This window comes from Prionailurus bengalensis, chromosome D1, assembly GCF_016509475.1.
Source record: "Prionailurus bengalensis isolate Pbe53 chromosome D1, Fcat_Pben_1.1_paternal_pri, whole genome shotgun sequence".
Classification (NCBI taxonomy): Eukaryota; Metazoa; Chordata; class Mammalia; order Carnivora; family Felidae; genus Prionailurus; species Prionailurus bengalensis.
Window position 1 is genome coordinate 111,289,880 of NC_057346.1, and position 25,154 is coordinate 111,315,033.

Consider the following 25,154-nt stretch of genomic DNA (forward strand, 5'->3'; position numbering starts at 1 on the left):
GTGTTTCTCGGTGCTCCCCCCGCCCTTCATTTGCCACACTTGCTGCTTCAAGGTCTCCTACAATGACCGTCTTCTAATGATGTGTCACCCCTCCTTCCTCTGGAGCACCGTCCGAGGCTCCTTATTTCTGGCTGTCACGTTCACAGTGTGCTTTTCTGGGAATAAGGTGTGTCCAGGGTGCAGCCTGTCCCTGGGGGTGTCTAGGGCCCAGCACAGCTGGGTGGCAGTGGAGTGGCCAGCGAGAGGCCGGTGAGAGACGTCAGGAAGCAGGCCGCCCCTGGGCCAGTGGCACTTGGGGGGAAGTAAAGGGAGACTGGGGGCTTCCCTGGGGACCTGCGGCCAGAGCCGAGGGAGTGTTACCACTCCTTTGGGCACAGGTTTAAAACAAAAAGTTCATCCCGGCAAACAGGGAGTCCGTGTGCCTGCATGTGCTGCGTGCAGAGAACAGAGCGGTAAATGTGAACCTCCCCCCCCCCCCACTCCAGCCCCCTGTTCTTCCTACAGGGAATGTCCCTCTGAGTTGTGGAGGGGTCGACAGGAACCAAGCAGGCACGTGAACGAAGAATGCGAATTCAGATTTGGATCAGAGTAACACAGGACACAAAGGAAGGACCGAGACGCAGAATAACATACTGAGGGCGGGGGTGGGGGGTGGGCTGGAGGCCCGGATGGAAGGTCAGAGAAGGTCCTTCCCAGGAGACAGGCTGAGACTTGAGAATGAACAAGGAAGAGGCGCGAGGAACAGCACGTGCGGCAGCCCTGAGGCAAGAGCTAGGTGGCGTCGGGACTGACCTCACAGGCATTTGATCTGGGCGGTCACACAGAGCCCCCGGCTTCCAAAGAGCCCCGTGCTTGGTTTAATGCTCCGTTGTTGCTGACTTGAAATGCTGGATAATTCTGGGGCAGGGGCTCCCTGTGTTCAGCCTGCAGCGGCCCTGCGCGTTCCGTAGCCCGTCCTGCTTTGTGTGTAGAGAAGCTGAAGGGAAACCTGGAGACGCCTCGTGTCTCAGTGTATCTTTCTCTTCCGTTCTGCCACGAGTGTCTGCATTCCCCCTGACGCTGTTGCAGGGGGCATCGGCAGTTAGAGGAGGGGCATGTGCTTCTATAACATGAGTTGTAGTGCCTGAAAAATAATTGTCCGGTGAACCATCTTCCCCCCTGTTGGGCATTTCCGTTTTTTTGTGTCTTTGCTGTTTTCGAGTCGTGCCACCGTGAGAGAGCCGGCCTGGGGCCTGGCCCACTGGTTAGGGCGATGTGAATCTGGTGCTGTTGCTGTTGATCGGTGATCCCCGTCCAAGCGCTGTGCCGAATGGGGAGGTGACCATCTGTTCTGGGAGAAGGACAGGCGTGGCTGCCGTCTCTGCCCGCATCCAGCCGGGTTGCGTGAGGACCTTTGGGGCAGGAGCGGGAAAGCGGTGGGGGGAGGGGGGAGGGTGGACACAACCCCCCAAAAGGTACATCATGCAACAGTGTGCACCCTGGTGGGGAGCTGACGCAGGGGCCCCGTGAGGCAGGAGGTCCACGCGTCAGAGTTCCAGGACTGAAGTCTGGGGTCACAATGCCAGAGTCCTGGCCCGGTGCAGGTGCACAGCTGGGGAAGCCTACAGTTCCACGAAGGACTTGCCCAAGCTACCCGGGGGCACAAAGGGTATCGGTCATCGGGGGTGGACAGCGCCTGGGGACTTGTCACTCTGCTGCTCTTCTTCATCTGTGAGATGCGGGGGCAGTCACAGACCACCCCTTAGCCGGGGAAGCTGGGGAGGACACAGTGTTGTATCAATAGGTATCACAGGTGCTGTGCTGGGCCCCTGGTACGTCGTGAGTGCACAGTATATGGCAGCCACGTCCATCATCACGCTGGGCCAGAGGGAGAAGGGCAGGGCCTCTGGAAGCCTAGGTTTGTCTCCATCGTCCCACGGCCCTCCCACCCCTGGGGGAGGGCTGATTTCTTTTCCAGGCAGAGGAACGGGGACTTTCTGGTTCTCAGCATTCCAGTAGCCGGAGCCTCTGAGCTCTGGGACCACTGCCTGGGGTCAAGCCCTTTGAGGGCATTTCGGTTCTTTTTGCAAACATCTGCGGGAGGCAGCGGGCAGAAGAGGGGAGATGCCCTGGGGTAAGAGGGCTTCCTGGGGTAAGAGGGCTTCCTTCCTGCGCAAGGGGAGGGGGGGTCCTGGAAGCTCCCACGAACTCCTGTGGGGTGGATCTGGAGGATTAGCAGCAAGGGCTGTCCCGGTTGGAAGTCGTGTGGCAGGGGGCTGAGCCACGTCTCCTGGCCTCCTTCAGGAAGAGTGGCCAGCTTGCAGGTTACCCGCCCCCCCGCCCCCGGGATGGATTCAGTTGCTCGGGGTCACCTTCCCTGGTCTTGTAAGAACTGTTTCTGCCTCCCAGCCGTGAAAGACACTTTCACAAATGACTCAGTGGGAGGATGCCAAGTGTGCGGACGAAAAACGCCTTTGTCGTCATTCGGAGGAGCCGGTGTGGGTGGCCGGGGGCGTCTTGCACAGGGCAGCCCGGGGCCACTCTTAGACTGAGGCTGCACCTTTCCTTTGGCTCCGGCTGCCCCGTAGGGGACGTCACAGGTCAGGGAGGCTCACAGACGACACGGACAGCATGGGCTGGGAGTCTGGCTTTTGCACGAGGATGTGGCCCTCGGGTTCCGCCTTTTTATAAGCGTGGTTCCCACCCCGCGTGGTTCCCGCTCACAGACTGGCTGGTTCTGGGGGCTGCACGGGGCCTTCTGCAGCCCCCCGCCCTGGACCCACTCGAAGCGGAAGTGGGAAGCCATTGGCGGTGGGAACCTGCAAACAGAGTTTCCTAAACATTTTAGTTTCAGTCGAGAAGACCTCCAGGAGCTTCTCAGAACATTTCAAGGGTCTGCCACCAAGATGGCCTTCTGGAAACTTGGGGTGGGAGGGTGGAGGGTATCTGTCCGTGTTTCTCAATCCAGAGGGATCCGGGCAGGCGTGAGGAACGGATTCTGTCGTTGAGGGGCGTTCCTTGTGCCTGGGCGACAGACACAGGGAGTCTGAGACGGGGCCGTGAGCGAGGATCACGAGGGCTTCAGATTCAGAACGCGCCCCCTCCGCTGGCAAGCTGGGTTTTGGGGTGCAGACCTGCCCTCCGGGTGTTGCTTCCTGCCACAGAACATCACGTGAAAGGAAACCGTGTGATTAGAAGCCTGTGATCCTGTCACCTGAGTACCGTGGCTGTTTTCCTTTTCTCGCGAGGCCTTCCAGGCTGCCCACGCCCCCTGGCGCATGTAGTGTTGCCTCCTGGGGGGGTGTGAACTACACGTGGAATGTGGATTTTGACTGCTGATGATGTGCAGGGTACTGGTTGTGAAAATGGCCTGGAGATGGTCGCTGGAAACATGAGGGTAACGTGGAGACAGCGAAACGCTAAACCCTGCAGAATGTCACCGCTGACAGTGGGGCCCAGAGGTCCCGGCGGGCGCAAACCCGGCCGGTGCAGGGCACCTTCCTGGCTGGATCAGAGCAGCACCCACGGAGGCTTCCGAGGCCGGGGTGACCAGCGGGAGGATGCGATTCAGGGGCTGGCAAAGGCGGCCCCGGGGCCACTTGTGGATCTCCTCTTGGCCCCGGACTCCGCGAGGTCCAGCATCCCAGGGGGTGAATACTGAGGCCACAGCCGAGGGCTGTGCCTTTGGTCTGTAGTTGAGAGTCTGCCAGGACTTTTGGGGTGGTGAGGAAATTCAGTCTTAGGGGGGGCCCAGTCTCAGAGCAGTTTCCAACTATGGGATGGCTTTCTATGCCCAGTTATCCTTTTAGGATACCTTCACTCATGTCCCGGCTGTGTGAGCTTGGGAAAATGACTCAGCCTCTCTGTGCTTTCAGTTTCCTCACCTGTAAAAAGAGATGATAACAGTACCTGATTTGGGGGAGGGGGGTTGTTGGGAGGAGGGCCTGACTACCCAACAAATACGAGCTGTGCCTGAACTTGAACTTGGAGCCAGGCAGGCAGGCATGCGGGCAGTCTGGTGCCAGAAAAGCAATTCTTCCCTGGACGTTTGGAATCAGAAGTAGATGATGAGGCCGGCCGGTGCTAAGAGGAGGTGGGAGGGGACGTGGTGGGCGGGGAGAGACGGGCAGATGAGTGAGGTATGTGTCCCGAGGGCACGGGGCATGTGGCTGCCCTCTCCAGGGATCGAGGCCAGCACCGGGCCGGATGGGATCGAGGTCTGAGGCGGGGGCCTGGATGTGTCGGAATTACTCGGACCCTCATGTCACATCCAGGTTCCCCGGCCCTAGCAAATCGGAGTCTCCAGGACAAGGGACGGGCGTGGGAGGCGGAGGGCTGGGTCTGTACTTGACATGCGCCCAAGGCAGGCTGATGAGCAGCAGTTGGAGAAAGTCTGCACGGCCGGAAACATCTCAAGACCTGAAGCCATGGCCTCAGATTCCTGGGACTTTCAGTCTGGGCAGCTGGTTATCATGCCGTGGACTTGAATCTGAAGAAACGTTTGTGCTGTGCAAGAGTCCTATGTTTCTCTGATTTTGAGCAAATGAAAGCCAGCCCAGCGCTGGGAGTCGGTGCCTTCCCCAAAGAGGGGGCTGGCCCCAGTGCGTGGGGGAGGGGGTGACGGCCCAGGGCCTGCAAGCTGCCCCCTGGAGGCATGGGGCGGGGCTGGCTATTTCCCAGCTGCGGGCTCTCTCCCTATGAAATGGGGAGAGCAGCATGACTGGGGGGGGTCAGATGAGAGGCTCTTCCCACGGTGCCTGTGTGGGTCCACGCAGACCGGACGGGAGGCTCAGGACTCCCTTCCTCTGGGTCAGGAGTGCCTTGTGTCCCATGGCCCTCTGGGTCCTCCTGAAGTTTGGCCCCAGTGGGGGTCCTATAGATTCCGAGACCAGGAAGGATGTCATAGCAAGCAGCGCCCCCTTGGGCTCCAGCTCAGCCAGCGGCTTGGTGAGACCCTGGGGCCTGAGTGACTCTTGTCCCTCCAGCCAGCGGTGGGGGGGAGGGGGGGGCAGGATCCCTGGGCCAGGCTGCGATCCCACGCACCCCTCCCCAGCAGCCTGGCCGATGGAGGCGCCCAGCTGGCTTTGGTTTTCCCCATGTTTTTCCAATTATGTGGGATGGGCTAAAAACAGCAGTAGCGGGGCCTTATTTGGGAGTTGCCACCACCGTCCGAGGGAGCCTGCTGCTCTCCTGGCTCCAGTGGTGTCCCCGTGCATTCCTCATCACTGGGGGCTTCTGGGCGTTGCACGTCCCCGCTCGAGGCCCGGACGACTAGGGCAGGTGACTTACCGGGGCCAGGGCACGCGGCTTCACTGCCCCGCGGTGGCCAGCCTGGCCCTGAGCATCGTTCCGTGCTCTCCTCCGTGGCCTTTCCAGAGGAGGCCGTGACTGCGTGTCGGGGCGGGCGGGCGGCTCGGGCTGCATGATTTACGGGGCCGCCCGCTGCACCTCGCCAAGAAGTAGTTTTAACAGATGTTCGCAGGGACTCGGAACAAAAGGACGAGGGGATGTGGTGGGCCAAGGTGGCGGGGGGCGGGGAGGAACAGAGGCGTCACTGTCGGGTCCGACGGGCAGACTGACAACTGGGGCGAGGTCTCAAAGCCCCTCACATCCATCCGTCTCCCTGGGTGGATTAGCCGAGGCTCAGGGCCGAGGAATAAGGGGCGCGTTTGTTCGCAGTCTGGCTGTCTTGTCACTTATCAGGGAAGTAGGTCAAAGGGAAAAGAAAGGAGGCCCTTGTGGCTGAGGCTGACGCCGGCCGGGCTGTGATTGGCGTTGGCTCTGCAAACAGAAAGCAGCTGCTGTTCTCAGCCATGGACCGTGAATTTTTAATAGCAAGAAAATCAGATTGCACAGTCCCAGGAAATGGTGTGACAAGTCCAAGCACTAACTTTTTTTTTTTTTTTTTGCATTTTCTTTGGAAACGAAGGTATAACTTGCCGACGGTGAAATGCACAGATTCCAAGCGTACGTTCTGATTTCGATTTGGCAGTTGTATATATCTGCCCAACCACCACCCCCGGTCCGGATCCGGAAGGTTTCCAGCACCCGGGAGATTCCCTGGTGCCCTTTGCAGCGCCCCCCACCCCCCCACATGCCGCAGGGGCAGCTCTGTCCTGACTTCTATCGCCACGGATTAGTTTTGCCTGTTTGGGAACGTCCTAGAAATGGAACCACACACCATGTGGTCTTTTGTGTCTGAGCCTAAAGACTAACTTCTACATCGAATAAAAGAGAAGAGGGGAGCATGCCGTATTCTTGGAAAGAGAAAACGGTCATCCTGGGCTGGGGGATGAGACCAAATGGTGCCTCCTGGGTGTGGTTAGCTCCGCGGATGCCCTGGGTCCACCGACGGAGGGCTGGATTGCCGACACTCCCAGCACTGGCCCTGTCCCCCTGCCTCCTGTCTGATGTCTCCCTTGCTGGTGCAGCCTGAGTCCAGCTCCGGCCCGGCCCCAGATCAGCCCCTGGTCCCCCCCCCCACCTCACCCCAGCCTGTCCAGTGTCCCCTTGCTGGTACCACCTGAGTCCAGCTTCAGCCCGGCCCCAGAGCCCAGTCTGTTGAGTCAGGTTCTGGGTTTGCACGTCCGAGCCCTGGTGGAACCCCCAGGCTGCCAGAGAAAGGCCTTCCCTGTCCCCGCCCCACCCGCCGGGCACCCCTCGGGCCCCCTCTGGCTTTGGTGATGGCTGCACGCCCTCCGTCTTGCTTCTAATGACCGTGTCCTAGTGCCTCAACCTTCCCCAACCGCAAGTGCCCCGCAGGCGGTGACCTGATGGCCTGCATGTGCCGGGCTGACGCCGGGGCCTCTGGCTTATCAGCAGACAGAGGCCAGGAGGCTCTTTCTCACCCTTTGCCTCCTGTTCCAACTGAAATGGACAGTTCGGTCCCTTCCAGCCCACCGTCTGAGCACCTGCCTATCTGCCTTTGCCGATGCTATGCCTGTTGTCTCGAGCGCCTGTTGTCTGGGGCTCCTCACCTGACAGTCCCTCGGGTCTCCATTCTGACAGCCCCAGCCCCCCTGGGAGAAGTGCTGTGATGTGCTCCCACACCCACTTCGAGGGAGGGAAGCTGGGAGGGATCCTGGCTTCCCAGGGGGCCGCCATCAGCCCCTGGACGAACGCGGGGATCGATTAGGTATCTTCGGGAGCATCTACCGTGCCAAGAGCTCAGGTGTTCGGGTCCTGCTAGAGCCGGGCACTGAGGACTGTGTCAAGAAGGGCCCCCCCCCATCCCCTCTGGGGGGACGTGGTGTGGCGGGCACTGGGGCATCTGAGTCCGGCCTTGAGCCTGCACGATGTGGCTGTGACCTGACGGAATGCGGGCTCTCCATGTCTCGTTGACCTGGGCGTATCAAATGGGGTCGTGTCTCCTGCAGGGCCTTACAAACTGTAAGGCGCGGTGCACGAGCCACGCGAATGGCTGGAGCCCAACCACCTTTGAGCGAAAGCAGCAGCACTTTCTCATGGGTCACCCCACCCCCCGTGCATCCTGCCTGTGCTGCCAGGGCAGGGCGGGCCATAGCAGTAATAGTGCGCCTTGGGGGGTGCCAGGCACCCACACTTCTGACCGATCTACTCTTCTGTGCCCTACGGGAGCCGGGTGAGGGAGGGGCTGTGGGCGGCCTGATTCAGAAGTTTGGGTGGTCACGCTTGGGATCCTGTCTCTCTCTCTCTCTCTCTCTCTCTCTCTCTCTCTCTCTCTCTCTCTCAAAAGTAAAGAAACATTAAAAAAAAAAAAAAAAGGAGTTTGGGCCATCAGAGCTAGCTCACGGCCACAGAAGAAGGGACAGAGGCGGGATTTGAACCCAAGCACCTGCCACGTGCCGTGGCCGCAGCTCCGGAGGTGCGGCCGCCACCACCTCTGGGAGCCGCGGGATAGGATGTTCTAGGAGGAAGAAGGATTGCTTCGGGTGTTTATGGAGCCCCTGCTGTATGCCTGGGCTCAGGAAGGCACTCTGAGTGTTTTTTTTAGAAGAGCTGAGCCGTGTCCCCAAAGAGTGGGACCCAGCCTTCTCCATCGTGTGTCACCGACTGCTTCATAGCCTCTGACCGCAGTCCTGTGTTTCCAGCGACCCACCTGGTAGCCCACCTTTAATTTGCCCAACCAACCGCACTTTGTTCTGTCTCCCTGTCTCTCTGCCCTCTGGCCTGGGACTCGAACCCTCGGGCCACGTCTCTGCTGCTGGCTCAAAGAGAGCATGGCCCAAGGCAGGTCCCCGGGGATGTGCTCAATGCCCCTGGGGCTGTGGGCTGCTGGGGCTGCTGGGGCTGTGGCCTTGGGCTCAGAGGCTCCCTGACCTTGTCATGGGACCTCTCAGCTTTGCTGGGAATCCGTATCCACTCCTGACTCTTAACCTGTGTGTAGACAGAGGTCAAGTCGCTTACCCACGGTCACTCAGTAAGGAAGTGTGGCTGAGGGTCCAAGCTGGGTGTGACCGTTGGGCTGTGGCAGCCTCTGAGGGGCAGGGGAAAGGCAAGCGGCAGAGGACCACGTGAGGGGCTGAAAACCCAGGGATAGGAGAGGAAGGGGCTGGCTGCACAGAAGTCTTGAGGCTGGCACTGACCTTGCTGCTCCGGCCGCCCCAGGTTCCCGGGCAGAGGAGTGACTCCCCCATTTTAGAGCTGTGCAGACTGAGGCGCCTGCCCGGCCACTCTTAGGGGACTGCAACCTCCCATAGGGTCCCGGGCAGGCCACGCGGCCAACAGCTGCTGGGCCCTCAGGTTTCCCTCGGAGCCAGTGCCTGGCCCGGCCACTTCCCCTGTGGTCACTCGGCACAGTCTCCTGGGCCAGGGCTCCCGGCTGTGGTCTCAGCGCTTGTCCAACAGCTTACCCCAGGGGGCAGCGGAGAAACTTAATCAATTGCTAAAAAACAAAAATAAGTCAGCTGCCTACCAGCTGTGAAGCTGTTTGTGGCCTTAGAGCCTGTGGCATGGGTGGCAGCCCGTGCTGGGACCCCGTGCTGCCCGTGTGGTTCCAGGCCTGCTCCTGAGCCCATGCGAAACCAGGGGTGGGGGGTGGGGGGCCGGCGAAGGGAGGCGGGCGCGCCGCTTCCCGAGTCCGGCCTGAAAAGACGCGGGTGGAAAGAGCCGCCCTGGGGTGGTGCGAACCTCTGGGCAGGGAGGGGCCTGTCCTTTCTTGGAGATGCGGGTTCTGTGGGGACAGTCCGTGATGTCCACTCTGCCTGCTGGGAAGGCCAGGTGGGGGGCGCAGGGCTTGGGGGCCCTCCGCATCCTGGGATGTGTTGTTTTGCTCATCGTGAAAAATCCTTTCCCGTGTTGGGGTGCAGAGGGGATTAACTGTGAGAACCCTCCAAATCGCACTGGGCGACCTGCCAATCTCCTCCTCCTGGGCTGTCAGGGGTTACAGGCCGTCTTGCCCCATCCCTTCTCCTGTCCTTCCCTCCCACTCGGCTCAGATCCTGGAGGGCCAAATAAGTCACCCCCGCATGGCGGTTTCATTCCCCCCCCCACCCCACCCCCCGATTGTCCAGTGAGAAAACCTTGTCCCAGGGCAACCACGAGGCCTCTAAGTACGCTGCCCCACCCCCACCCCCACCACATTTTAAAGTCTTGGGTTTTTTCTGGTTAAAAAGTAACATTCGTGTTCACCATAGAAAGGAAGCCGTTACGCAGAATAACGGAGAAAATAAAAACCCGTATCTTCGCCGCCCAGGGATTGCTGCCAGCGTTTGTGCTGTTTCCTGCTCGCCTGCTCCCCACGCACGTTCAGATCTGGGTTTGCGTGACGCGTGCATCGCGTGCGGGCCGCGTCGGGGCTGACCCCTTCCACGCCTTTGTGGGCCCTTCTTCAGAGCCCGCCGTGTAGCGCCTGACTGCGCTGTGGCCCTTCGTGTATTTGATGTTCTCGCGCGGAGGGTCGTTTAGATTGTCCGCAGGTTTGGGTTTGCTGTGACCGCGAGGCCTCGGTGACCCTCCGCGATGCAGGAATCCGGCTGTGTTTGCAGCGGCTGCTTTGGACTGGGTCCTCAGAGGGGAAGTTGTGGGGTCAGAGGGTCCCTGAGCCACACTGCCGTCCGGGAAGCGTGTGCCGGGCGCAGTCCTCTGGGAGGCGGTGGGGGGCCGCTGTGGCCACGCTGAGTAGGCAGCCGTTTCCGCCTCTAGCCCCTCCGAGTTAACCCGTGTGTCGTGTTTGTTGTCTGTTAATTTGCCTTCACCTGTTTGTTGCTGGGGTCTGGGTGGTTTTCTTAGGGACTTCTGTGCCTGCCTTTCAGTTTACTTACAAGACAAATAGACTTTATCTCGTATGGCAGTTTCAGGTTTACAGGAAAATCGAGTGGAGGGTCGAGGGGTCCTGTGTATCCGCTCTCCCTCCTTACGCGGTTTCCGCCGTCGTTGTTAGGACGTGCCGTCTAACGCTGTAAAAGGCACGCATCCTTCTCATGCGTGGGTCAGCGAACCTCGCTCGGCCGGTGGGCCGGATGGCTCGCTGCCTGTGCTGTGCAGCCTTCGAACAAAGGGTGGTTTGGACGTTTTTTACGTGGTGGAAAAGAAAATCACAAGAAGAACGTTTCGTGGCGCGGCAAAGTGACAGGACGTTCAAGGTTCGGTGTCCACGTGTGAAGTTTCGCTCGCACGCCTTTATTTACAACGGCAGAGCTGGGTGACTGTGACAGAGACGGTCGTGGCCCATAGAGCCTCGAGCAGTTACGTCTGGTCCTTTGGAGAGACGTGTGCAGGCCCCTGCTGGAGACTAGAAGGAAGACCGGGAACGGTCCAGAGATAACCACTGCGGACGTTTGCGTGTGTTTCCTGCCAGGCTTTTGTTCCAGGGAGGCTTTTGTTTGTCCTGTGGCTGGACTCCCGCTGCACGCACGGCGTGCTGTTTGCACGAGGCTTCCTTGCAGACTGTCATGGGCCCGGAGCCGGCCCAGCGGCCTGCACAGGATGCTGGGCCAGGTCAACCTCTTAGCAAGCTCCTGGCCTCCAAGCTCAGATCAGGCTCGCCGGGGGTGTCGGTGGGTCAGCCCCGTTCCTGCCCGTTCCAGCCGCAGAAACGGCCCGGCACACTCTGGTCTCTATGCTGTTGCCCCAAACGCCCCCTTCTTCCTGGACTCCTCCCCCCGACCCGAACCTGCCTGTCCTTCCATTGAATGTTCCTCTCACCCTCTGCTCCCCACCTCTTATGGGTTGAATCATGTCCCCCACCAAAGACCTGTTGGATCCCCAGACCCTGCGAGTGTGACCTAACTTGGAAATAGGGTCTTTGCAGGTGTAACCACATTAAAGTGAAGTCACACCGGAGTAGGGCAGGCCTCCAGTCCAATGGCTGGTGACCTTACAAAAGGGAAATTTAGACACAGAAACACAGGGGAGGAGGCTGTATGAAGACAGAGGCTGAGGTTGGAGCGGTCAAGCCACAAGCCAAGGAGCATCCACCGCCAGAAGCTGAAAGAGACAAGGAAGTTTCCCCTGGAGCCTTCGGAGAGAGCGTGGCCCAGCCAGCAGCTGGATTTTTCACTTCTATCCTCCAGAATCGTGAAGGCATCCGTTTCTGCTGTCAGAAGCCACCCAGCGCGTGGTGCTGTGTTCCCGCAGCCCCTTCCTGCGTCTTGCCTCGGCTCTATGACCCTGGGCCAGGCACAGGGACAGCGCCCTGTGATGGAGGGCGGCTTGGTCCAGATGGATGTTGGCAGGCAGGGATGGTGTTGAGCTTGACGTGCCCGTGACATTGGGCCAGGCCTCGGGTCTGCTTTTTTGTTTTCAGAACACTGGCTCTCAGGAAGGCCGTGCCCCCGCCTGGCCTGCGCCCCGTGCCCCGCACTTGGCCCCAAGACAGGGGTGTTGCCCTTCTTTCCTGCGTGTGTGTGTGTGCAGGGAGGAAGGGGAGAGGTCAGGAGCCCGCCCTAAGGAGGCTCCGGGGACCGCTGCCCAGCCAGCAAGGGAGAGGTTTCACTTTCCTCGGCAGCACTGTGGGGCAGGCTCTTTATTTAAACAACCCCAGAGAAAACCATTTGGCCAAACTGTTAGTTTCTCAACAGTTTAAACAAACTCCTACCCGGGAGCCGTGTCTGGTTCTAGGGAGGGGGCGGGCCTCCCCGTCTCGGGGCCCGGCCCAGTGCCCTGCGCCCACCCCCGGTGGCCCGAGGCCGCTCAGACCTCGCTGCAGACAACCTCGGAGGCCATCTGTGAGCAGCAGCTCGGCCAGCGGCCAGCAGAGCCCAGGCCAGCGGTTCTCCGTCCGCAGTTGCCCACCGCTGGCCTGGCCCTGGACCGAGCACTCGACCGCCTCCCCAACCCTGCTCTCTGCATTCTTCTAGATAAAGCTCAAATAAAAACTTCAAAGGCTCTGCAGCCCAAGGGGTGTCAGACACCCCCCCTTGGAGTCAATTATCACCTACAGTTTTATCTCAGCGTTTAATTACTGCCTCAGCTACAGAGGCTTAATTTTAAGGGATGCTGGTAATGGGGTTCCCCAGTGATGGGGTGTGCTGAAGGAGGGCTGAAGTCAGTGGGGTTTGACACACGGCCTTCCGTCTTGCACAGTGAGCTGCCCCAGTCTTGGCTTGGGAGCTCGGCAGCCTCTGGACAGTTGTGCAGATGCCCTCTTGGCCGTGCCCTGGCAGGCTTCCCCCTTCCCTCCATGGCGGCAGATGAAGCCAGCGCCCTCCGTGGAGGTCCGTCTGTGGTTCCCTTGATGTCAGAGCTAGACAGGAAGTCAGACACCATCAGGTTGGGCTGATTTCTCATTTTCGGCGAGGAGACCAAAGCCCAGAGAGGGTCAGGGACCTGCCCAGAGTCACACAGTGGGAGCAAGGCCAGGAAGTTTCTGCCCTGCATTCTCCCTGCTTGTCCTAGGATGTCAGCATCTGCTCTGGGTGTGGCTTTGGGGGCTGCAGAGAGCTAAGGGGACATGTGCCAGAATGGCAGGTTGTGTGTGTGTGTGTGTGTGTGTGTGCGTGTGTGGTCAGCTCGTCCATTAGGCTGGGGGAGGCAGGAACAACTTCCTAGAGGAGGAGGAAGTGTGTGACCTGGGCCTTGAAGGACTGGTCAGATGTCAACAGCACATACTCAGGATTGGAGCCCAGAGGGAGACAATTCGTTGAAATTCAGAATTCTACCCTCCCTCCCTCCAACACACACCAAACTGGGACCAAATCTGAGTTTAGCTCTCAGAAGTTTCCAGCATACTCAGGCACTTGGGGTACCTTCTGAGCACTGCCTGCCTCAGTTTCCCAGCCCTGGGCTGATAGAGACATTGCTGCCGCGTGTACGCCCTCTAGTGGAGGACTCGGATTAGGAGCTCTGGGCCTTGGAGCAGGACAGTCCTTAACTCGAAATGCAAGGCCGGGGGCCCCAGAGGGACTCTGCAAGGCACCGGCTTCCACGGGCCCTGCCACTGGGGCAAGAAGCTGGCGCTGGGTACAGGGGACCGTGTGCTGTTTGAGGGCTGTGGCCCAAGCGGACGGCTGGCTGCAGAGGCTGGGCCCGGGGGGGCCTGAGTTTGACAGATGTGCTCAATTCGTTCCGTCCGTGTCCCCATCCTGCTGCCCCACTTGAGGTGGGTCCTTCCCCGTTCTGGGCCTTTCGTCAAACCAGGCAGGTGGTCCCAAAGTTCCAGAAGTGGTCTCTGGGCCTAATCCTGGTTTTCTGGGTCCTGGAGACCAGAAAGGACCAGAATGAACGCGTGGACGGTGACCCAGCTCTGAGGGAGTGTCCAGGCCAGGGGTGCAGCATGAGGCCGCGTGTGCTGTTTCTCCGGGGAGTTCTGACAGGTGCCAGCAGGGGGGGTCCAGGGCAGAGGTGGATTGTTTATAGCCACGGGGGTGTCAGGGGAGCCCCCAGGGTGCTCCCCCTTGTCGGTGGGGTAGCCCCCCTCGTGCAGTGTCGTGTGTGGTTAGATGAGGCACGTGGCCAGAGGCAGTTAGCTGGCATGAAGCTGCTCCCGAGGGGTGAGCGGGGGGAGGGGAGGGCCTCAGGGAAGAAGTGGCATCTGACTGAGCCGGTGGGGCCCCGCCGGGGCTCTGAGAACCATGGCTGGCAGTTGCCGTCTAGAGCCCAGTGCCTCCGTGGGACTTGTATTTGGAACTGATTTGTGGCCCGGAGAGGGGCTTGCAGGGGAGGAGGGGGACCGAGTGGGAAGCAGCTCTTACACAGTGGTTGAAGCCAGGTGGCTGTGTGGCTGTCAGCAGGTTGCTTGACCTCTCTGTGTCTGTATGGTCTCATCTAGAAGATGGTGCTGGCCTCAGAGCCCTCACAAAGACGAACTGGTGACCATGTAGGGGGACCTCGGCGAATGTTACCGAGGATCACCTGCGAGGAAGCCCTGACCTCGGGGGCCTGGCTGAGCCCCTCCCCTGCCGTGCCCACTGCTGCCCTGCTGCGGGCCTCTGACCCCCACTGCTTGGCCATCCACAGGGGCCGAGGAGGTGCTGTTGCTGGCCCGGCGGACAGACCTGCGGAGGATCTCGCTGGACACGCCGGACTTCACCGACATCGTGCTCCAGGTGGACGACATCCGGCACGCCATCGCCATCGACTACGACCCGCTGGAAGGCTACGTGTACTGGACGGACGACGAGGTGCGGGCCATCCGCAGGGCGTACCTGGACGGCTCTGGCGCCCAGACGCTGGTCAACACCGAGATCAACGACCCAGATGGCATCGCGGTCGACTGGGTGGCCCGTAACCTCTACTGGACGGACACGGGCACCGACCGCATCGAGGTGACGCGCCTCAACGGCACCTCCCGCAAGATCCTGGTGTCCGAGGACCTGGACGAGCCCCGGGCCATCGTGCTGCACCCCGTGATGGGGTGAGGCTGGGGGCGGGTGGATCTCCCACCTGGCTGGGGCTGGGAGGCAGGCTGACCAGAAGTGAGAGAGACTAGTGGTTTTGGAACTTTCTCCTGCATCAGAATCCCCTGGAGGAGGGCTTATTTAAATGCAGGTGGCTGGGCCCTCTGCCCAGATTTTCTGTTTCAGGAGGGCTAGGGTGGGGCCCGAGAACTTGAGTTTCTAACAAGCCCCTGGGTTGTGCTCCTGCCCGTCCGGGGACCAGACTCTCAGAAGGTCTGACACGGGCTGTTGTGTTCACGTACGGAGGGCCCCGAGAGCTTGGGCAAGTCATTTCTTCCCATGGGCTTCGCCCTTCTCACCTGTAAAACGGAACAGTTCACCAGGGTGATTTCTAGGCTGATAACGGTAACAGAAGCGATGGCCCATACTTGTTACGTACGGGCGGCCGGGCCTCTTCTGAGCTCAGCACACACACGGAATCTTTACCTCCTCCTCCCACCCCTACCCTGAGAGGCAGGTACAGTTGTACAGTGAAGGAGGCTAAAGCCCAGAGAGGTTAACGGGCTTGGCCCAGGTCACACAGCCGGGAGGTTGGGATTCGATCTGGCCGTGTGGCTCCAACTTTCCGTTCTAGGATTCTGCGAAAACAGCTTGTCAGTCGATGTAGGAGCCCTTCTGACATCCTCAGCAGCTCAGAGGGTAGCAGTGCCCTTCCTGGGGGCTCATGACCAGGAACGTGAACCTGGCAGACCCTGAGGGAGGAGGAACAGTTGGAGCCCCTGCCTGGGGGGCGGGAGGGGTGGGGTGGAGCCGGGGCCGCTGGGGAAGCCTCCTGCCCTCTGGGCCGGATGTGGGCCAGCGTCCTGGAGACGGCCTGGAGGAGCTGGAAGGACAGAGGGAGGCGGCCGGGGAGGGCACACCTGGGAGCTGTCCCTCGTGGGGACTAGCAGAGCCGCGGCGATGGTTACGTGGCGGTGGCTGCCGTCCGCGGAGCACCCACCGGGCGTCGGGCGCTTCTGTCACTTCCCTGGGGGCTGAGGCTCAGGACGTGAAGTGACCCGCTCCAGGTGCCCGCTGGCAGAGCTGGGGCTGTCCGCCTGTCTGCCTCTGGAGCCTGCGCTTTGCACACGGGAGCCCGTCAGCTGCTTGAAGAAGGTTCTACTCCACCCCTTCCTCCTCCTTGACGTTCAGCCCGTCCACCCTTGGGTGTCTCAGCAGGGCATCTGAGCGGGAGATGAACCCAAGGACCCTGTGCAGTTTAAGCCCACGCTGGGGGCACCGCTGTTCTCTGCGGAGCCCCTGGTCCTGCGTGCGGGGCTTGGTGCCCATCCCTGCAGTTAGCCAGCGTCTCCTGAGCGCCTCCTATGGGCGGGGGGAGGGTGGTGTCCTCAGCCCTGGGGACGCAGCAGGGACAAGACAGTGTTTTAAGGACCTGTTCTTCTTCTCCAGCCTTATGTACTGGACAGACTGGGGGGAAAACCCCAAAATTGAGTGCGCCAACCTGGATGGGCAGGAGCGGCACGTCCTGGTGAACACCTCCCTCGGCTGGCCCAACGGCTTGGCCCTGGACCTACAGGAGGGAAAGCTGTACTGGGGAGATGCCAAGACGGACAAAATCGAGGTGAGTCATCCCCCGCCTCCCCCCTCCCAGCCCCGGGCGGCGCTGGTGCATGAGGCTGTGTTAATACGGGCTGTGCAGCCTGGCACAGCCTGGCCGTCCTCGAGCCCTGAGTAGTAGGCAGAAGCCAGGCCTGGCCGCCCCTGTGGCCCATCACGTGTACCAGGCGGGCCTCAGGTGGATGTCTGTGCTTTGCTATTTGGTCAAACGGGATCCTGGAAAAGAGAACGTATTCGGGTGCGTTTCTGACATGCGAGGGTCTTAAATTGTTTCAAAATACAAAACCGTAATAAAAAGTGACACGCACACGTCCAGCACCCCACTTAAGACACAAAATCTTACCAACGTAGTGGAGGCCAGAGGTGACCCTACCCTGAATTTGGTGAGGCATTCCCAGGCGTTAAAAGACCTTTCCTTTTGCCGCGAACAGTATGTTACAGTCTTGTTCTGCGTGATTCTATGTGATTAACGTAAGTGGTGTCCTGATGTGTTCTTTGGCAGCTTGCTTTTTGCTCACGGGTGTATTTTTTTGAGGTGCTCTTGGCGGTACGGTAGTTAAATTTGTCCCTGTCACGGGGAAGCCCCTGACGTTCGTGCCTCTCCTCAGCGTGGACACCTCCCTCCCTCGTAGTCACTTCTGGATCATCCTCGTCTGCTTCTGGTCCCATCCACTGCCTTAGGCATCACCACCTGGGGGGGTCACCTTTGCTCCCCTCACGCTTCCCGGAGAGACCCCCACCAGGCAGCTTGCAGGAGGCGGAGGGGGAGTGAGGACACCGATGTGTGTCTGTGTCGCAGAGTTTCCAGCCACACTTCTGAGCAGGAACGTGAAGGGGGCTCGGGGCTGGGTGGGTGCCTCTCCCAGGCAGACGCAAGCAGTTGCAATAGTGGCCGTTTCCCGTCGGATTCCCTACAAATGGCCATCTTTAAAGGGATCTTGTTGCTACAGGGAGTTTTTCTTGAGCCTCTGAGCCTGAAGACGAGACCCTTGTTTCCGGCGGGATCGGCCAAGGAGGCTTCGTCTCCACGGACCCCACCACCCCTGGGAGCGGGCTGGGGCTGCGTTACAGGCGTTGGACACGTTTGCTGGACATGTTACAGGCGTTGCTCCATTTACTCCCGCAGCGGTGTGCTGGGGTTGTTAGCTGCGGTAAAACAAACATGACACGAGATGACGGTTTTCACGTTCTCAAAGCGTACCACTCAGTGGCGTCTAATACATTCACGGTGTTGTGCGACCATCATCACTCTCTAGTTCCGGAACATTTTCATCACCCAGGACCCCGGACCCAATAAGCAGTCAGTCTCCAGTCTCCCCTCCCCAGTCCCTGGCACCCACGGATCTCCTGTCTGTCCCTACGGAGTTGCCTGTCCTGGGCATCTCATGTGACTGCGGTCCTAGGACAGCCAGCCTTCTGTGCCTGGCTTCCTCACGTAGCACAGTGTTTCCAGGGATCATCGATGTGACGTGCCCTCCTGTCACTCCTTTTTATGGCAGAGTAGCGTTCCATTGTGTGGATGGGCCACGTCAGCCATCCACCTGTGGATGGACACGTGTATTTTGAGCTATGTGGCATGGTCCCCATTTGTGGATGAGAAACAGAGGTCCAGGGGGACAGTGTCTAGCTCAGAGTCGTGTGGTAAGTAGGTTTCTGCTTTTATTTATTTTTTATTTTCTTTTCCTTTTATTTTATTTTATTTTATTTTATTTTATTTTATTTTATTCTATTCAATTTTTATTGTTAAATTTTTTTTTAACATTTATTTATTTTTGAGACAGAGAGAGACAGAACATGAACAGGGGAGGGGCAGAGAGAGGGGGAGACACAGAATCTGAAACAGGCTCCAGGCTCTGAGCTGTCAGCACAGAGCCCGACGCGGGGCTCGAACTCATGGACCGTGAGATCGTGACCTGAGCCAAAGTCGGACGCTTAACTGACCAAGCCACCCAGGCACCCCTATTTTTTTATTTTTATTTTTATTTTTATTTTTATTTTTATTTTTACTTTTACTTTTATTATTTTTATTTATTATTTTTATTTTTATTTTTATTTTTACTTTTATTTATTTTGGGAGAAAGGGGAGGAGCATAGAGAGGGAGAGACAGAATCCCAAGCAGGCTCCACACTGTCAGCGAGGAGCCCGATGCTGGGCTCGAGCTCACGAACCATGAGATCGTGACCTGAGCCGAGATCAAGAGTCAGATGCTGAACTGGCTGAGCCGCCCAGGCGCCCCGGGTTTTCCACTTTTAGAATCAATCCACAGACCTAAGATCCAAGCCCTAAGACGTGTCAGGTTACTATGCAGAAGATAAACGTCGCCTTGTAGAGTGGGCAGAGGTGCAAGGCTGGGGAGAGGTAGGAACACCGTTTCAAAGGGAACCAGAGGAACTGAAAACAGCCAGCCTGGCAGCAGATGGGGACGGGCCAGGGGTAGGGGGCGGAGCGGAGCGCACAGCGGCTGCGCGGGCGAACCAGGAACACGCGCCGCAATCCCGTTACCTATCCCCGTGGAGCTAATCACCAGAAAACCTAAAGGCAGGGGCTGCGGAATCAGAAGCGTTTGGGAATCTTGGGTCAGGCAAACCTGGAAACGCGTGGTGACCTCCCTGCAGGATTTCTGTTGGGGGGCCCTTGGATACTCTGAGCTTCTCTGAGGGCACGAGCTGGGTAAGTGTTCTCCAACTACATGATCCGGGGTCCCTTTCTTTCCCCGCCGTGGCTCTGGTGACACACGCTTGGGGAATGCTGACCCTGGCCGTGGGGTTTGTGCCCGACCACCCCTCCACCTCTGCCCCAGGGGGGCCGCTGACGTGGACGGACGTGGAGACCGTCCTCCGGGTCAACCCAGTGAGTCTTTTCCTGCCCCAGACCCAGAGGTGAACATCCTTGGAGGCGGCCCGAGCGTGCTAGGAAATTGGCCACGTGTTCTCGGGGCCGGGCCATCTTGGTGAATATGACCAACAGATGTTCCTTAGGGCAGACCTTTGGCTCAGGCCCCCAGGCCAGGTGCAGAAGGCCCCTGCTGGGGGTCATGGGGGAGTTTGAGGGCTTCAGGGGGCAACAGCCGAGGGGCGGGGGGATGTGTTTGCTTTTCCATGGTCAGGGGACGTAGAAACCAAGCTGGGACAGCCACAGCTTGTCGTTCTTCCGAGAAACTATGTCCAGTGACAATGAAGCAGCCAAGCCAGACGCTGAGGAGCCCGGGTGCTGGCCTTGGGCAGACGTCGTGGGGTCGTTCCGGCGGGGAGGAAGCGTTCCGTGTGGTGGGGTTGTGTGCGCTGGAAGGAAGGAACTTTAGACGGTGATAAGCCGGCTCTCCCTTTGAAGAGGCCATCGGGCCCCGAGGAGGACTTTATAGGATCAGCTGCACTGGGAGGAGAACAAAGGTCTGGAGATGCCGGCCTGAGCAGACGGGGAGGCATCTGGATGGCGTTAGCAGCACGTACGTGGGATTTGTGGGACAGGCTGAATCGCTGGAGGGTCCGCACTGCCCTCCAGGTGGGGCCTCCTGCTGGCCGTGTCTGTGACACCTGTCCTGGACGTCAGGTGCAGGCCAGCCCCTCAGGGGGCCAGCTGGCTGCCGTCACGATGGGTGGGAGTCACGGGGTGGCCCCCACCAGGGGGGCAGGCGGGCTCGCTCTGGGGGGCGGCCCCGACCTCCCCAACACGAGCGGGTTGGAGCCCTCCGGGATGGGCGGGGGCTGAGGCCTGTGGACGCCGTCCCCATAGCGGCCCCATAGTTTCCCACCCTTCTGGGCTAGGAATGCCCCGGGACACCTCCTTAACCCTCTTCCTGTGTCTGGAGTCCTTGGGTTTGGAGGCACCTGCCCCGTGGGTGCCCTTAGCTCGTGCTCAGCCTTTCTCAGGACCAGGCCTGCCGCGCCCCCCCCCCCCCACCATCCGCTTGGGCGTTCGCCCTTCTCCTCTCTGCCCTGCGGGGCTCCCAACCACGAGAGCACTTCCCTCCTCCTCGGACCTGCTGCAGCTCCTAGGGCCTGGGTCACAGGGGTGTCCACTTGGCTCGTTAAAGCACCCGGACGCACTGCCTCCCTGAGCTCTCTCTAACCTGAGCTGCGCCGCCCCACACTTCTCTCTGTCCGTGCCTCCTGGCAGACGCCGGCCCCATGGCAGCCTAGCGTGGGGCCTCCCGCCAGCAGCTCCTTCCGTCCCGAGTGCTGCCGGAGCCCCCGTGCCCAGCTGCCCTCCGGTCCCCTCCCTCGGAAGCCCGGAGTTCCCTCCTGCCATGTGCGGCGGCCTCGTGCATGGGGACGAGTCTCTGTCCCCTGCGCTTGGCCACACGGTGTCGCGTCTGCCTTTCCTAAATGCCGGAGGCCGCCTCTCCGGGCTGGAAGCACTAGCACCTTCGAAGCCCATCCAGTGCTGGTGCTCCGGCTCAGTCACCGAGTCATCAGCACCATTATCGCCGTTTCGCCTGTTTGCGAGTGGCTGTTCCCAGAGCAGATGGGAGCTGTCTCGGGTGCAGCTGGCGTGGGGGTCGCCTGCTAACCCCCGGTGGGGACTCAAGACACACGGGCTCTGTGTCAGGAGTGCCCGCTCCCACACCCTTCCATCATTCCCTCCCACACGCTCTCTGTGGCTCCCACTTGCCCCTTGCTGGGCCCCCTCCTCTCGTCCCTGTCCAGGCAGGTGCCCCTTTCCCGTGGCTGCTCAGCTGGTCCCTGAACAGAATTCCTGTCGCATCACAGTGCCGTCTATCACGTCCCCGCCCCTCGGCAAGCACCTGTTCATTCTGCAGGGTCTACTGAACGCCGCCTTGTGCTGGGAGAGCAGCAGGGCACAGAGGGCCCCCTGGTGGGGGCGGGTGTCCTAGATGGGGGGATAGACGCAGGGATAACAGGACAACAGTGCAGCACGTCGGGGGCAGTCAGTGCTCCAGGGGGACGCTGGGGAGAGGGGACGGGGTGCTGGGGGGTGACATTCAAGCTTCCCAGTCGGCGCCTCGGCTGCTTTTCCGGCCGCACTTGTTCTGATGCCCTGCCTTCTCCTCCAGCTTATCTGTGCGGATTCTGGTGCCTCCTGTTTCTAGAGTAGAGGGAGGAATTGTACCCATTATCAGCGCTGAAATAGGCAAAGCATTTAAACGGCTGGGGCGCCTGGGTGGCTCAGTTGGTTAAGCGACCGACTTCGGCTCAGGTCATGATCTCGCAGTTTGTGAGTTCGAGCCCCAGCTGTGCTGACAGCTCGGAGCCCGGAGCCTGCTTCGGATTCTGTGTCTCCCCCTCTCTCTACCGCTCCCCTGCTCACGCTCTGTGTCTGTCTCTCAGTAATAAACATTAAAGAAAAGTTTTTTAAACGGCTGGACATGCGCGAAGCAGCCTCACCTCTGCACGCTCTGTGGTGTGTGTCCGTGGGGGGTGGTTTAAGCCGTTACTGAGTAGAAGCGAGGAGTGGTCTCGCTCCTTGAAGGCTTCATCTGTAAAGCTTCCTCCTCGGCTCTTTCCCTCTGGGTTGCTCTGACTTGACGATGGTCTTGCAGGCCGACCCCCAGCCCCGGCTCTTCAGCCTGTCTCTGCAGCATGAAGTGTCACTTGTCACCAGCGTGTGGCTTGCCGTGGACTTGCTGGGGGCCCTGGGTCGTCTGGGCTCTCCGAGGCCCCCTGCTGTCTCACTCTGGCTGGGACAGTGCAGCTGACATCTGCTGGCGGACATCTGCCATCGGCATAGGCTCTCAGGCAGAGTACCCAGGCAGGGCAGGCTGGCCGGCGGGTGGGGGTAAATCACGGACTGAGAAGTAAAAATCTATCCATTTCCCTGCTCCTTGACATTTCCTGAGTCGATGGAGGCGACTTCCGGTACAACCAGAATAAAAACTCAGTGCGACAGTGATGGTTTCGAGGCCTGTTGGCTGTGTGTCCCTCGTCCCCAGGGAAGAAGTTAGAGCACAGGGCATCCCGGCAGCTGAGCCGCGTGCACGCAAGTGTGTGTCTGAGATCTTTTTTGTTACGTGGAACAAAATAACCGTGGCAGTTTTAATTTATGTCTGGTTGATGTCTGACTGTGATAATGATTCCGTCAGAAAACAGAAATCTTAGGGTGCTCAGGTCATGATCTCACGGTTCAGGAGTTCGAGCCCCACTTCGGGCTCTGTGCTGACAGCTTGGAGTCTGGAGCCTGCTTCGAATTCTGTGTCTCCCTCTCTCTCTGCCCCTCCCCTGCTCATGCTCTCTCTCTCTCAAAAATAAACATTAGGGGCGCCTGGGTGACGCAGTCAGTTAAGCGTCCGACTTCAGCCAGGTCACGATCTCGCGGTCCGTGAGTTCGAGCCCCGCGTCAGGCTCTGGGCTGATGGCTCAGAGCCTGGAGCCTGTTTCCGATTCTGTGTCTCCCTCTCTCTCTGCCCCTCCCCCGTTCATGCTCTGTCTCTCTCTGTCCCAAAAATAAATAAACGTTAAAAAAAAATTAAAAAAAAAAACATTAAAAAATTTTGTTTCATTAAGAAGACAGAAGTCTTTTTCCTTTAAACGTGTGCTTTCAAAGGGTTGGTCTTGGGCTCATATCTCTTTGCGTGACTAAGTCCGTGGAAACAGAGGATTCGGTGTAAGGAAACTGCAGCCAGGTGACTTTCTGGGGTCCACATTTTGTGGGCCTCCCCACAGACCTGTGTGGCGTCTTCCCCTCAGTGCTGGGCTGAGCGTGGGCTTCTTTGGGACTCTGGAGTTGGCCAAGCACAGGAGGGCGGAAGCCACGGGTCAGAGAGAGCAAGTTTGGCCCCCGGGCGCCTTTGGTATCTGAGTGATCATTTTTCTGTAACTTCCTGAAAACGACTAGTTTCTTTTCCCGAAAATCAAGGGCACAGGCCCCTCTATTCTAGAGCGGGGGAAGACTACAGCCTGTGGGCCAGATTGCCTGTTTCTGTGTCAAACGGAGAATGGTTTTTATACTTTTAAATGATTGAAAAAAATAATTGAAGTGCTATTTCGTGACATGTGACAGTGACACGAAATTCACATCTCAGCGTCCAGAAAGTAATTTTTGTTTTCTGCACCAACGATGTTCTCCTGGAACACAGCCACACTTGTTCCCTTACACACTCCCTGTGGTTGTTCTTGGCGTTACAAGGACCATATGGCCGCAAAGCTGAAAATATTTATGATCCTTTGCGGGAAAAGTTTGTCAGCGCTTGACCTGGAAAATCTGTCTCCCATGCCCCCTGGCCCCAACATTCCCGGGTGTTCAGACTCGATTCCGTTATTCCTGACTTCGTGTGGATGCGTTACCCTCGCAGGAGTCAGATGGGCATGTGCCCTGTGTCTTGTCTCCCCACCCTCAGCGCCACTTAGGGCTCTAGGAAATTTGGAATATTGAGACGTGGGTGCTCCCGGTAGACCAACTCTTCTGGTGCTCCAGGACTGGCTAAAGGCCCCGTCCAGCAGAGTTAACTTTTACGGATGGTCTGGATTTGCTCATGGTGTGCTGAAAGCTGCCATAAAAAATCACTTTGGGGGGGGCGCCTGGGTGGCTCAGTCAGTGAGCATCTGACTTCGGCTCAGGTCATGATCTCACTGTCTGTGGGTTTGAGCCCTGCATTGGGCTCTGTGCTGACAGCTCGCAGCCTGTTTCAGATTCTGTGTCTCCCTCTCTCTCTGCCCCTCCCCACTCATGCTCTGTCTCTCTCTCTTTCTCTCTTAAAAATAAATAAACGTTAAAAAAAATTTTTTTAATAAGAAAATCACTCTGGGATCGTTAATTTTTTTCAAGTATTAGGAGTCTTGGTGGAGAGCCTTCGAGGTGCTTTGTGGGTTCTGCAGCCAGGATGGAAAATGATCGGGGTCGTAGAGTGGCTTCTCAGTGTGCGGGACCCTTCCCCTCCCTGGCGGTGGGCGCAGCTGGGCGGCCGAGGAGGGGCAGAGGCAGGGAGAGAGGACGGGCTGCAGCCAACGCCATCACCCTTGCTGGCCCCGTGTCCTCCGTGGGCTCATTTTCATTGCTCCTGAGCCAGGAAAAATGTACTCTCTTGCCCCAGTTCAATAGAACGTGTATTTATTTATGTCTGGAATTCCGTTATTAAAGAAAGTTGAGAAAATATGGAAATAGTGAAGGAAGAGAAAAATCTCTTAAAGGCGGTATTGACATTTTGGTATATTACAGCTTTGAGTCGTGATTTTTTTCTTTTTCTAGCGGTGGATGATTTTCTTTGTAGCGTGAATGTGCCGTCCGTGTGGACCACTGCTTCCCCGGACCTGGTTATTCCCAGCTGAGGAAGGAGGGAAACCAGAGGGGCCAGAAGTAGTACCCAGAGGTGGGCACAGAAATCAATACAACCTGAGCTCCCTCCTGGGCGAGGCCGGCAGCTCCCCAGCTCACGGTCAAGGGCATCACCTAACCCGGTGTTCTCACCTGGGCTGCACGTTGGGACCACCCGTGTGGAGCTGCATTCAGGATCCGTACTGGGGCCAGGCCTTCCGGTTCCGATCGGGGCCCGGCCATTGTTCTTTGGTTGAGTTCCCTGGGTGACCCCAGCCACTCCTGTCAGTTACGGGTGGAGAAATGAGGTCCACGGGGTGCAGGGACTGGCCGGGCTGGACGTGGAGCTCCCTGCCCCTCCCAGGTGACCAAAGCAGTTTTGTCCTGTGCTGTCCAACAGCAGAGGACCCAAGTCTCTTCTGTTCAGCATGAATTCGATCTGTCTTACGTTCCCACCACCTGCGAAACAGAGGATTTATCGCTTTTCTTGATGAGCTGGAAACCTAATCTGGCTGCGGGAGGCCTGTTGGGACCTGACTTTCATTCATCGTGTCTCTTTCATCCTGGCCTGAGAGCCGGAGAGCCTCGCCGTC

General features: G+C 58.9%; 1 protein-coding gene across 1 annotated transcript in view; it reads left to right on the forward strand.

The window, feature by feature from the left end:
* Positions 1-25,154, forward strand: part of LRP5 (LDL receptor related protein 5) — a 104,823-nt gene that overhangs the window by 45,937 nt on the left and 33,732 nt on the right. The window contains exons 6-7 of the mRNA XM_043581878.1: positions 14,356-14,752; positions 16,185-16,356. Of these exons, the coding sequence (XP_043437813.1) occupies positions 14,356-14,752; positions 16,185-16,356 (569 nt within the window). The remainder of the gene's footprint in view (positions 1-14,355; positions 14,753-16,184; positions 16,357-25,154) is intronic.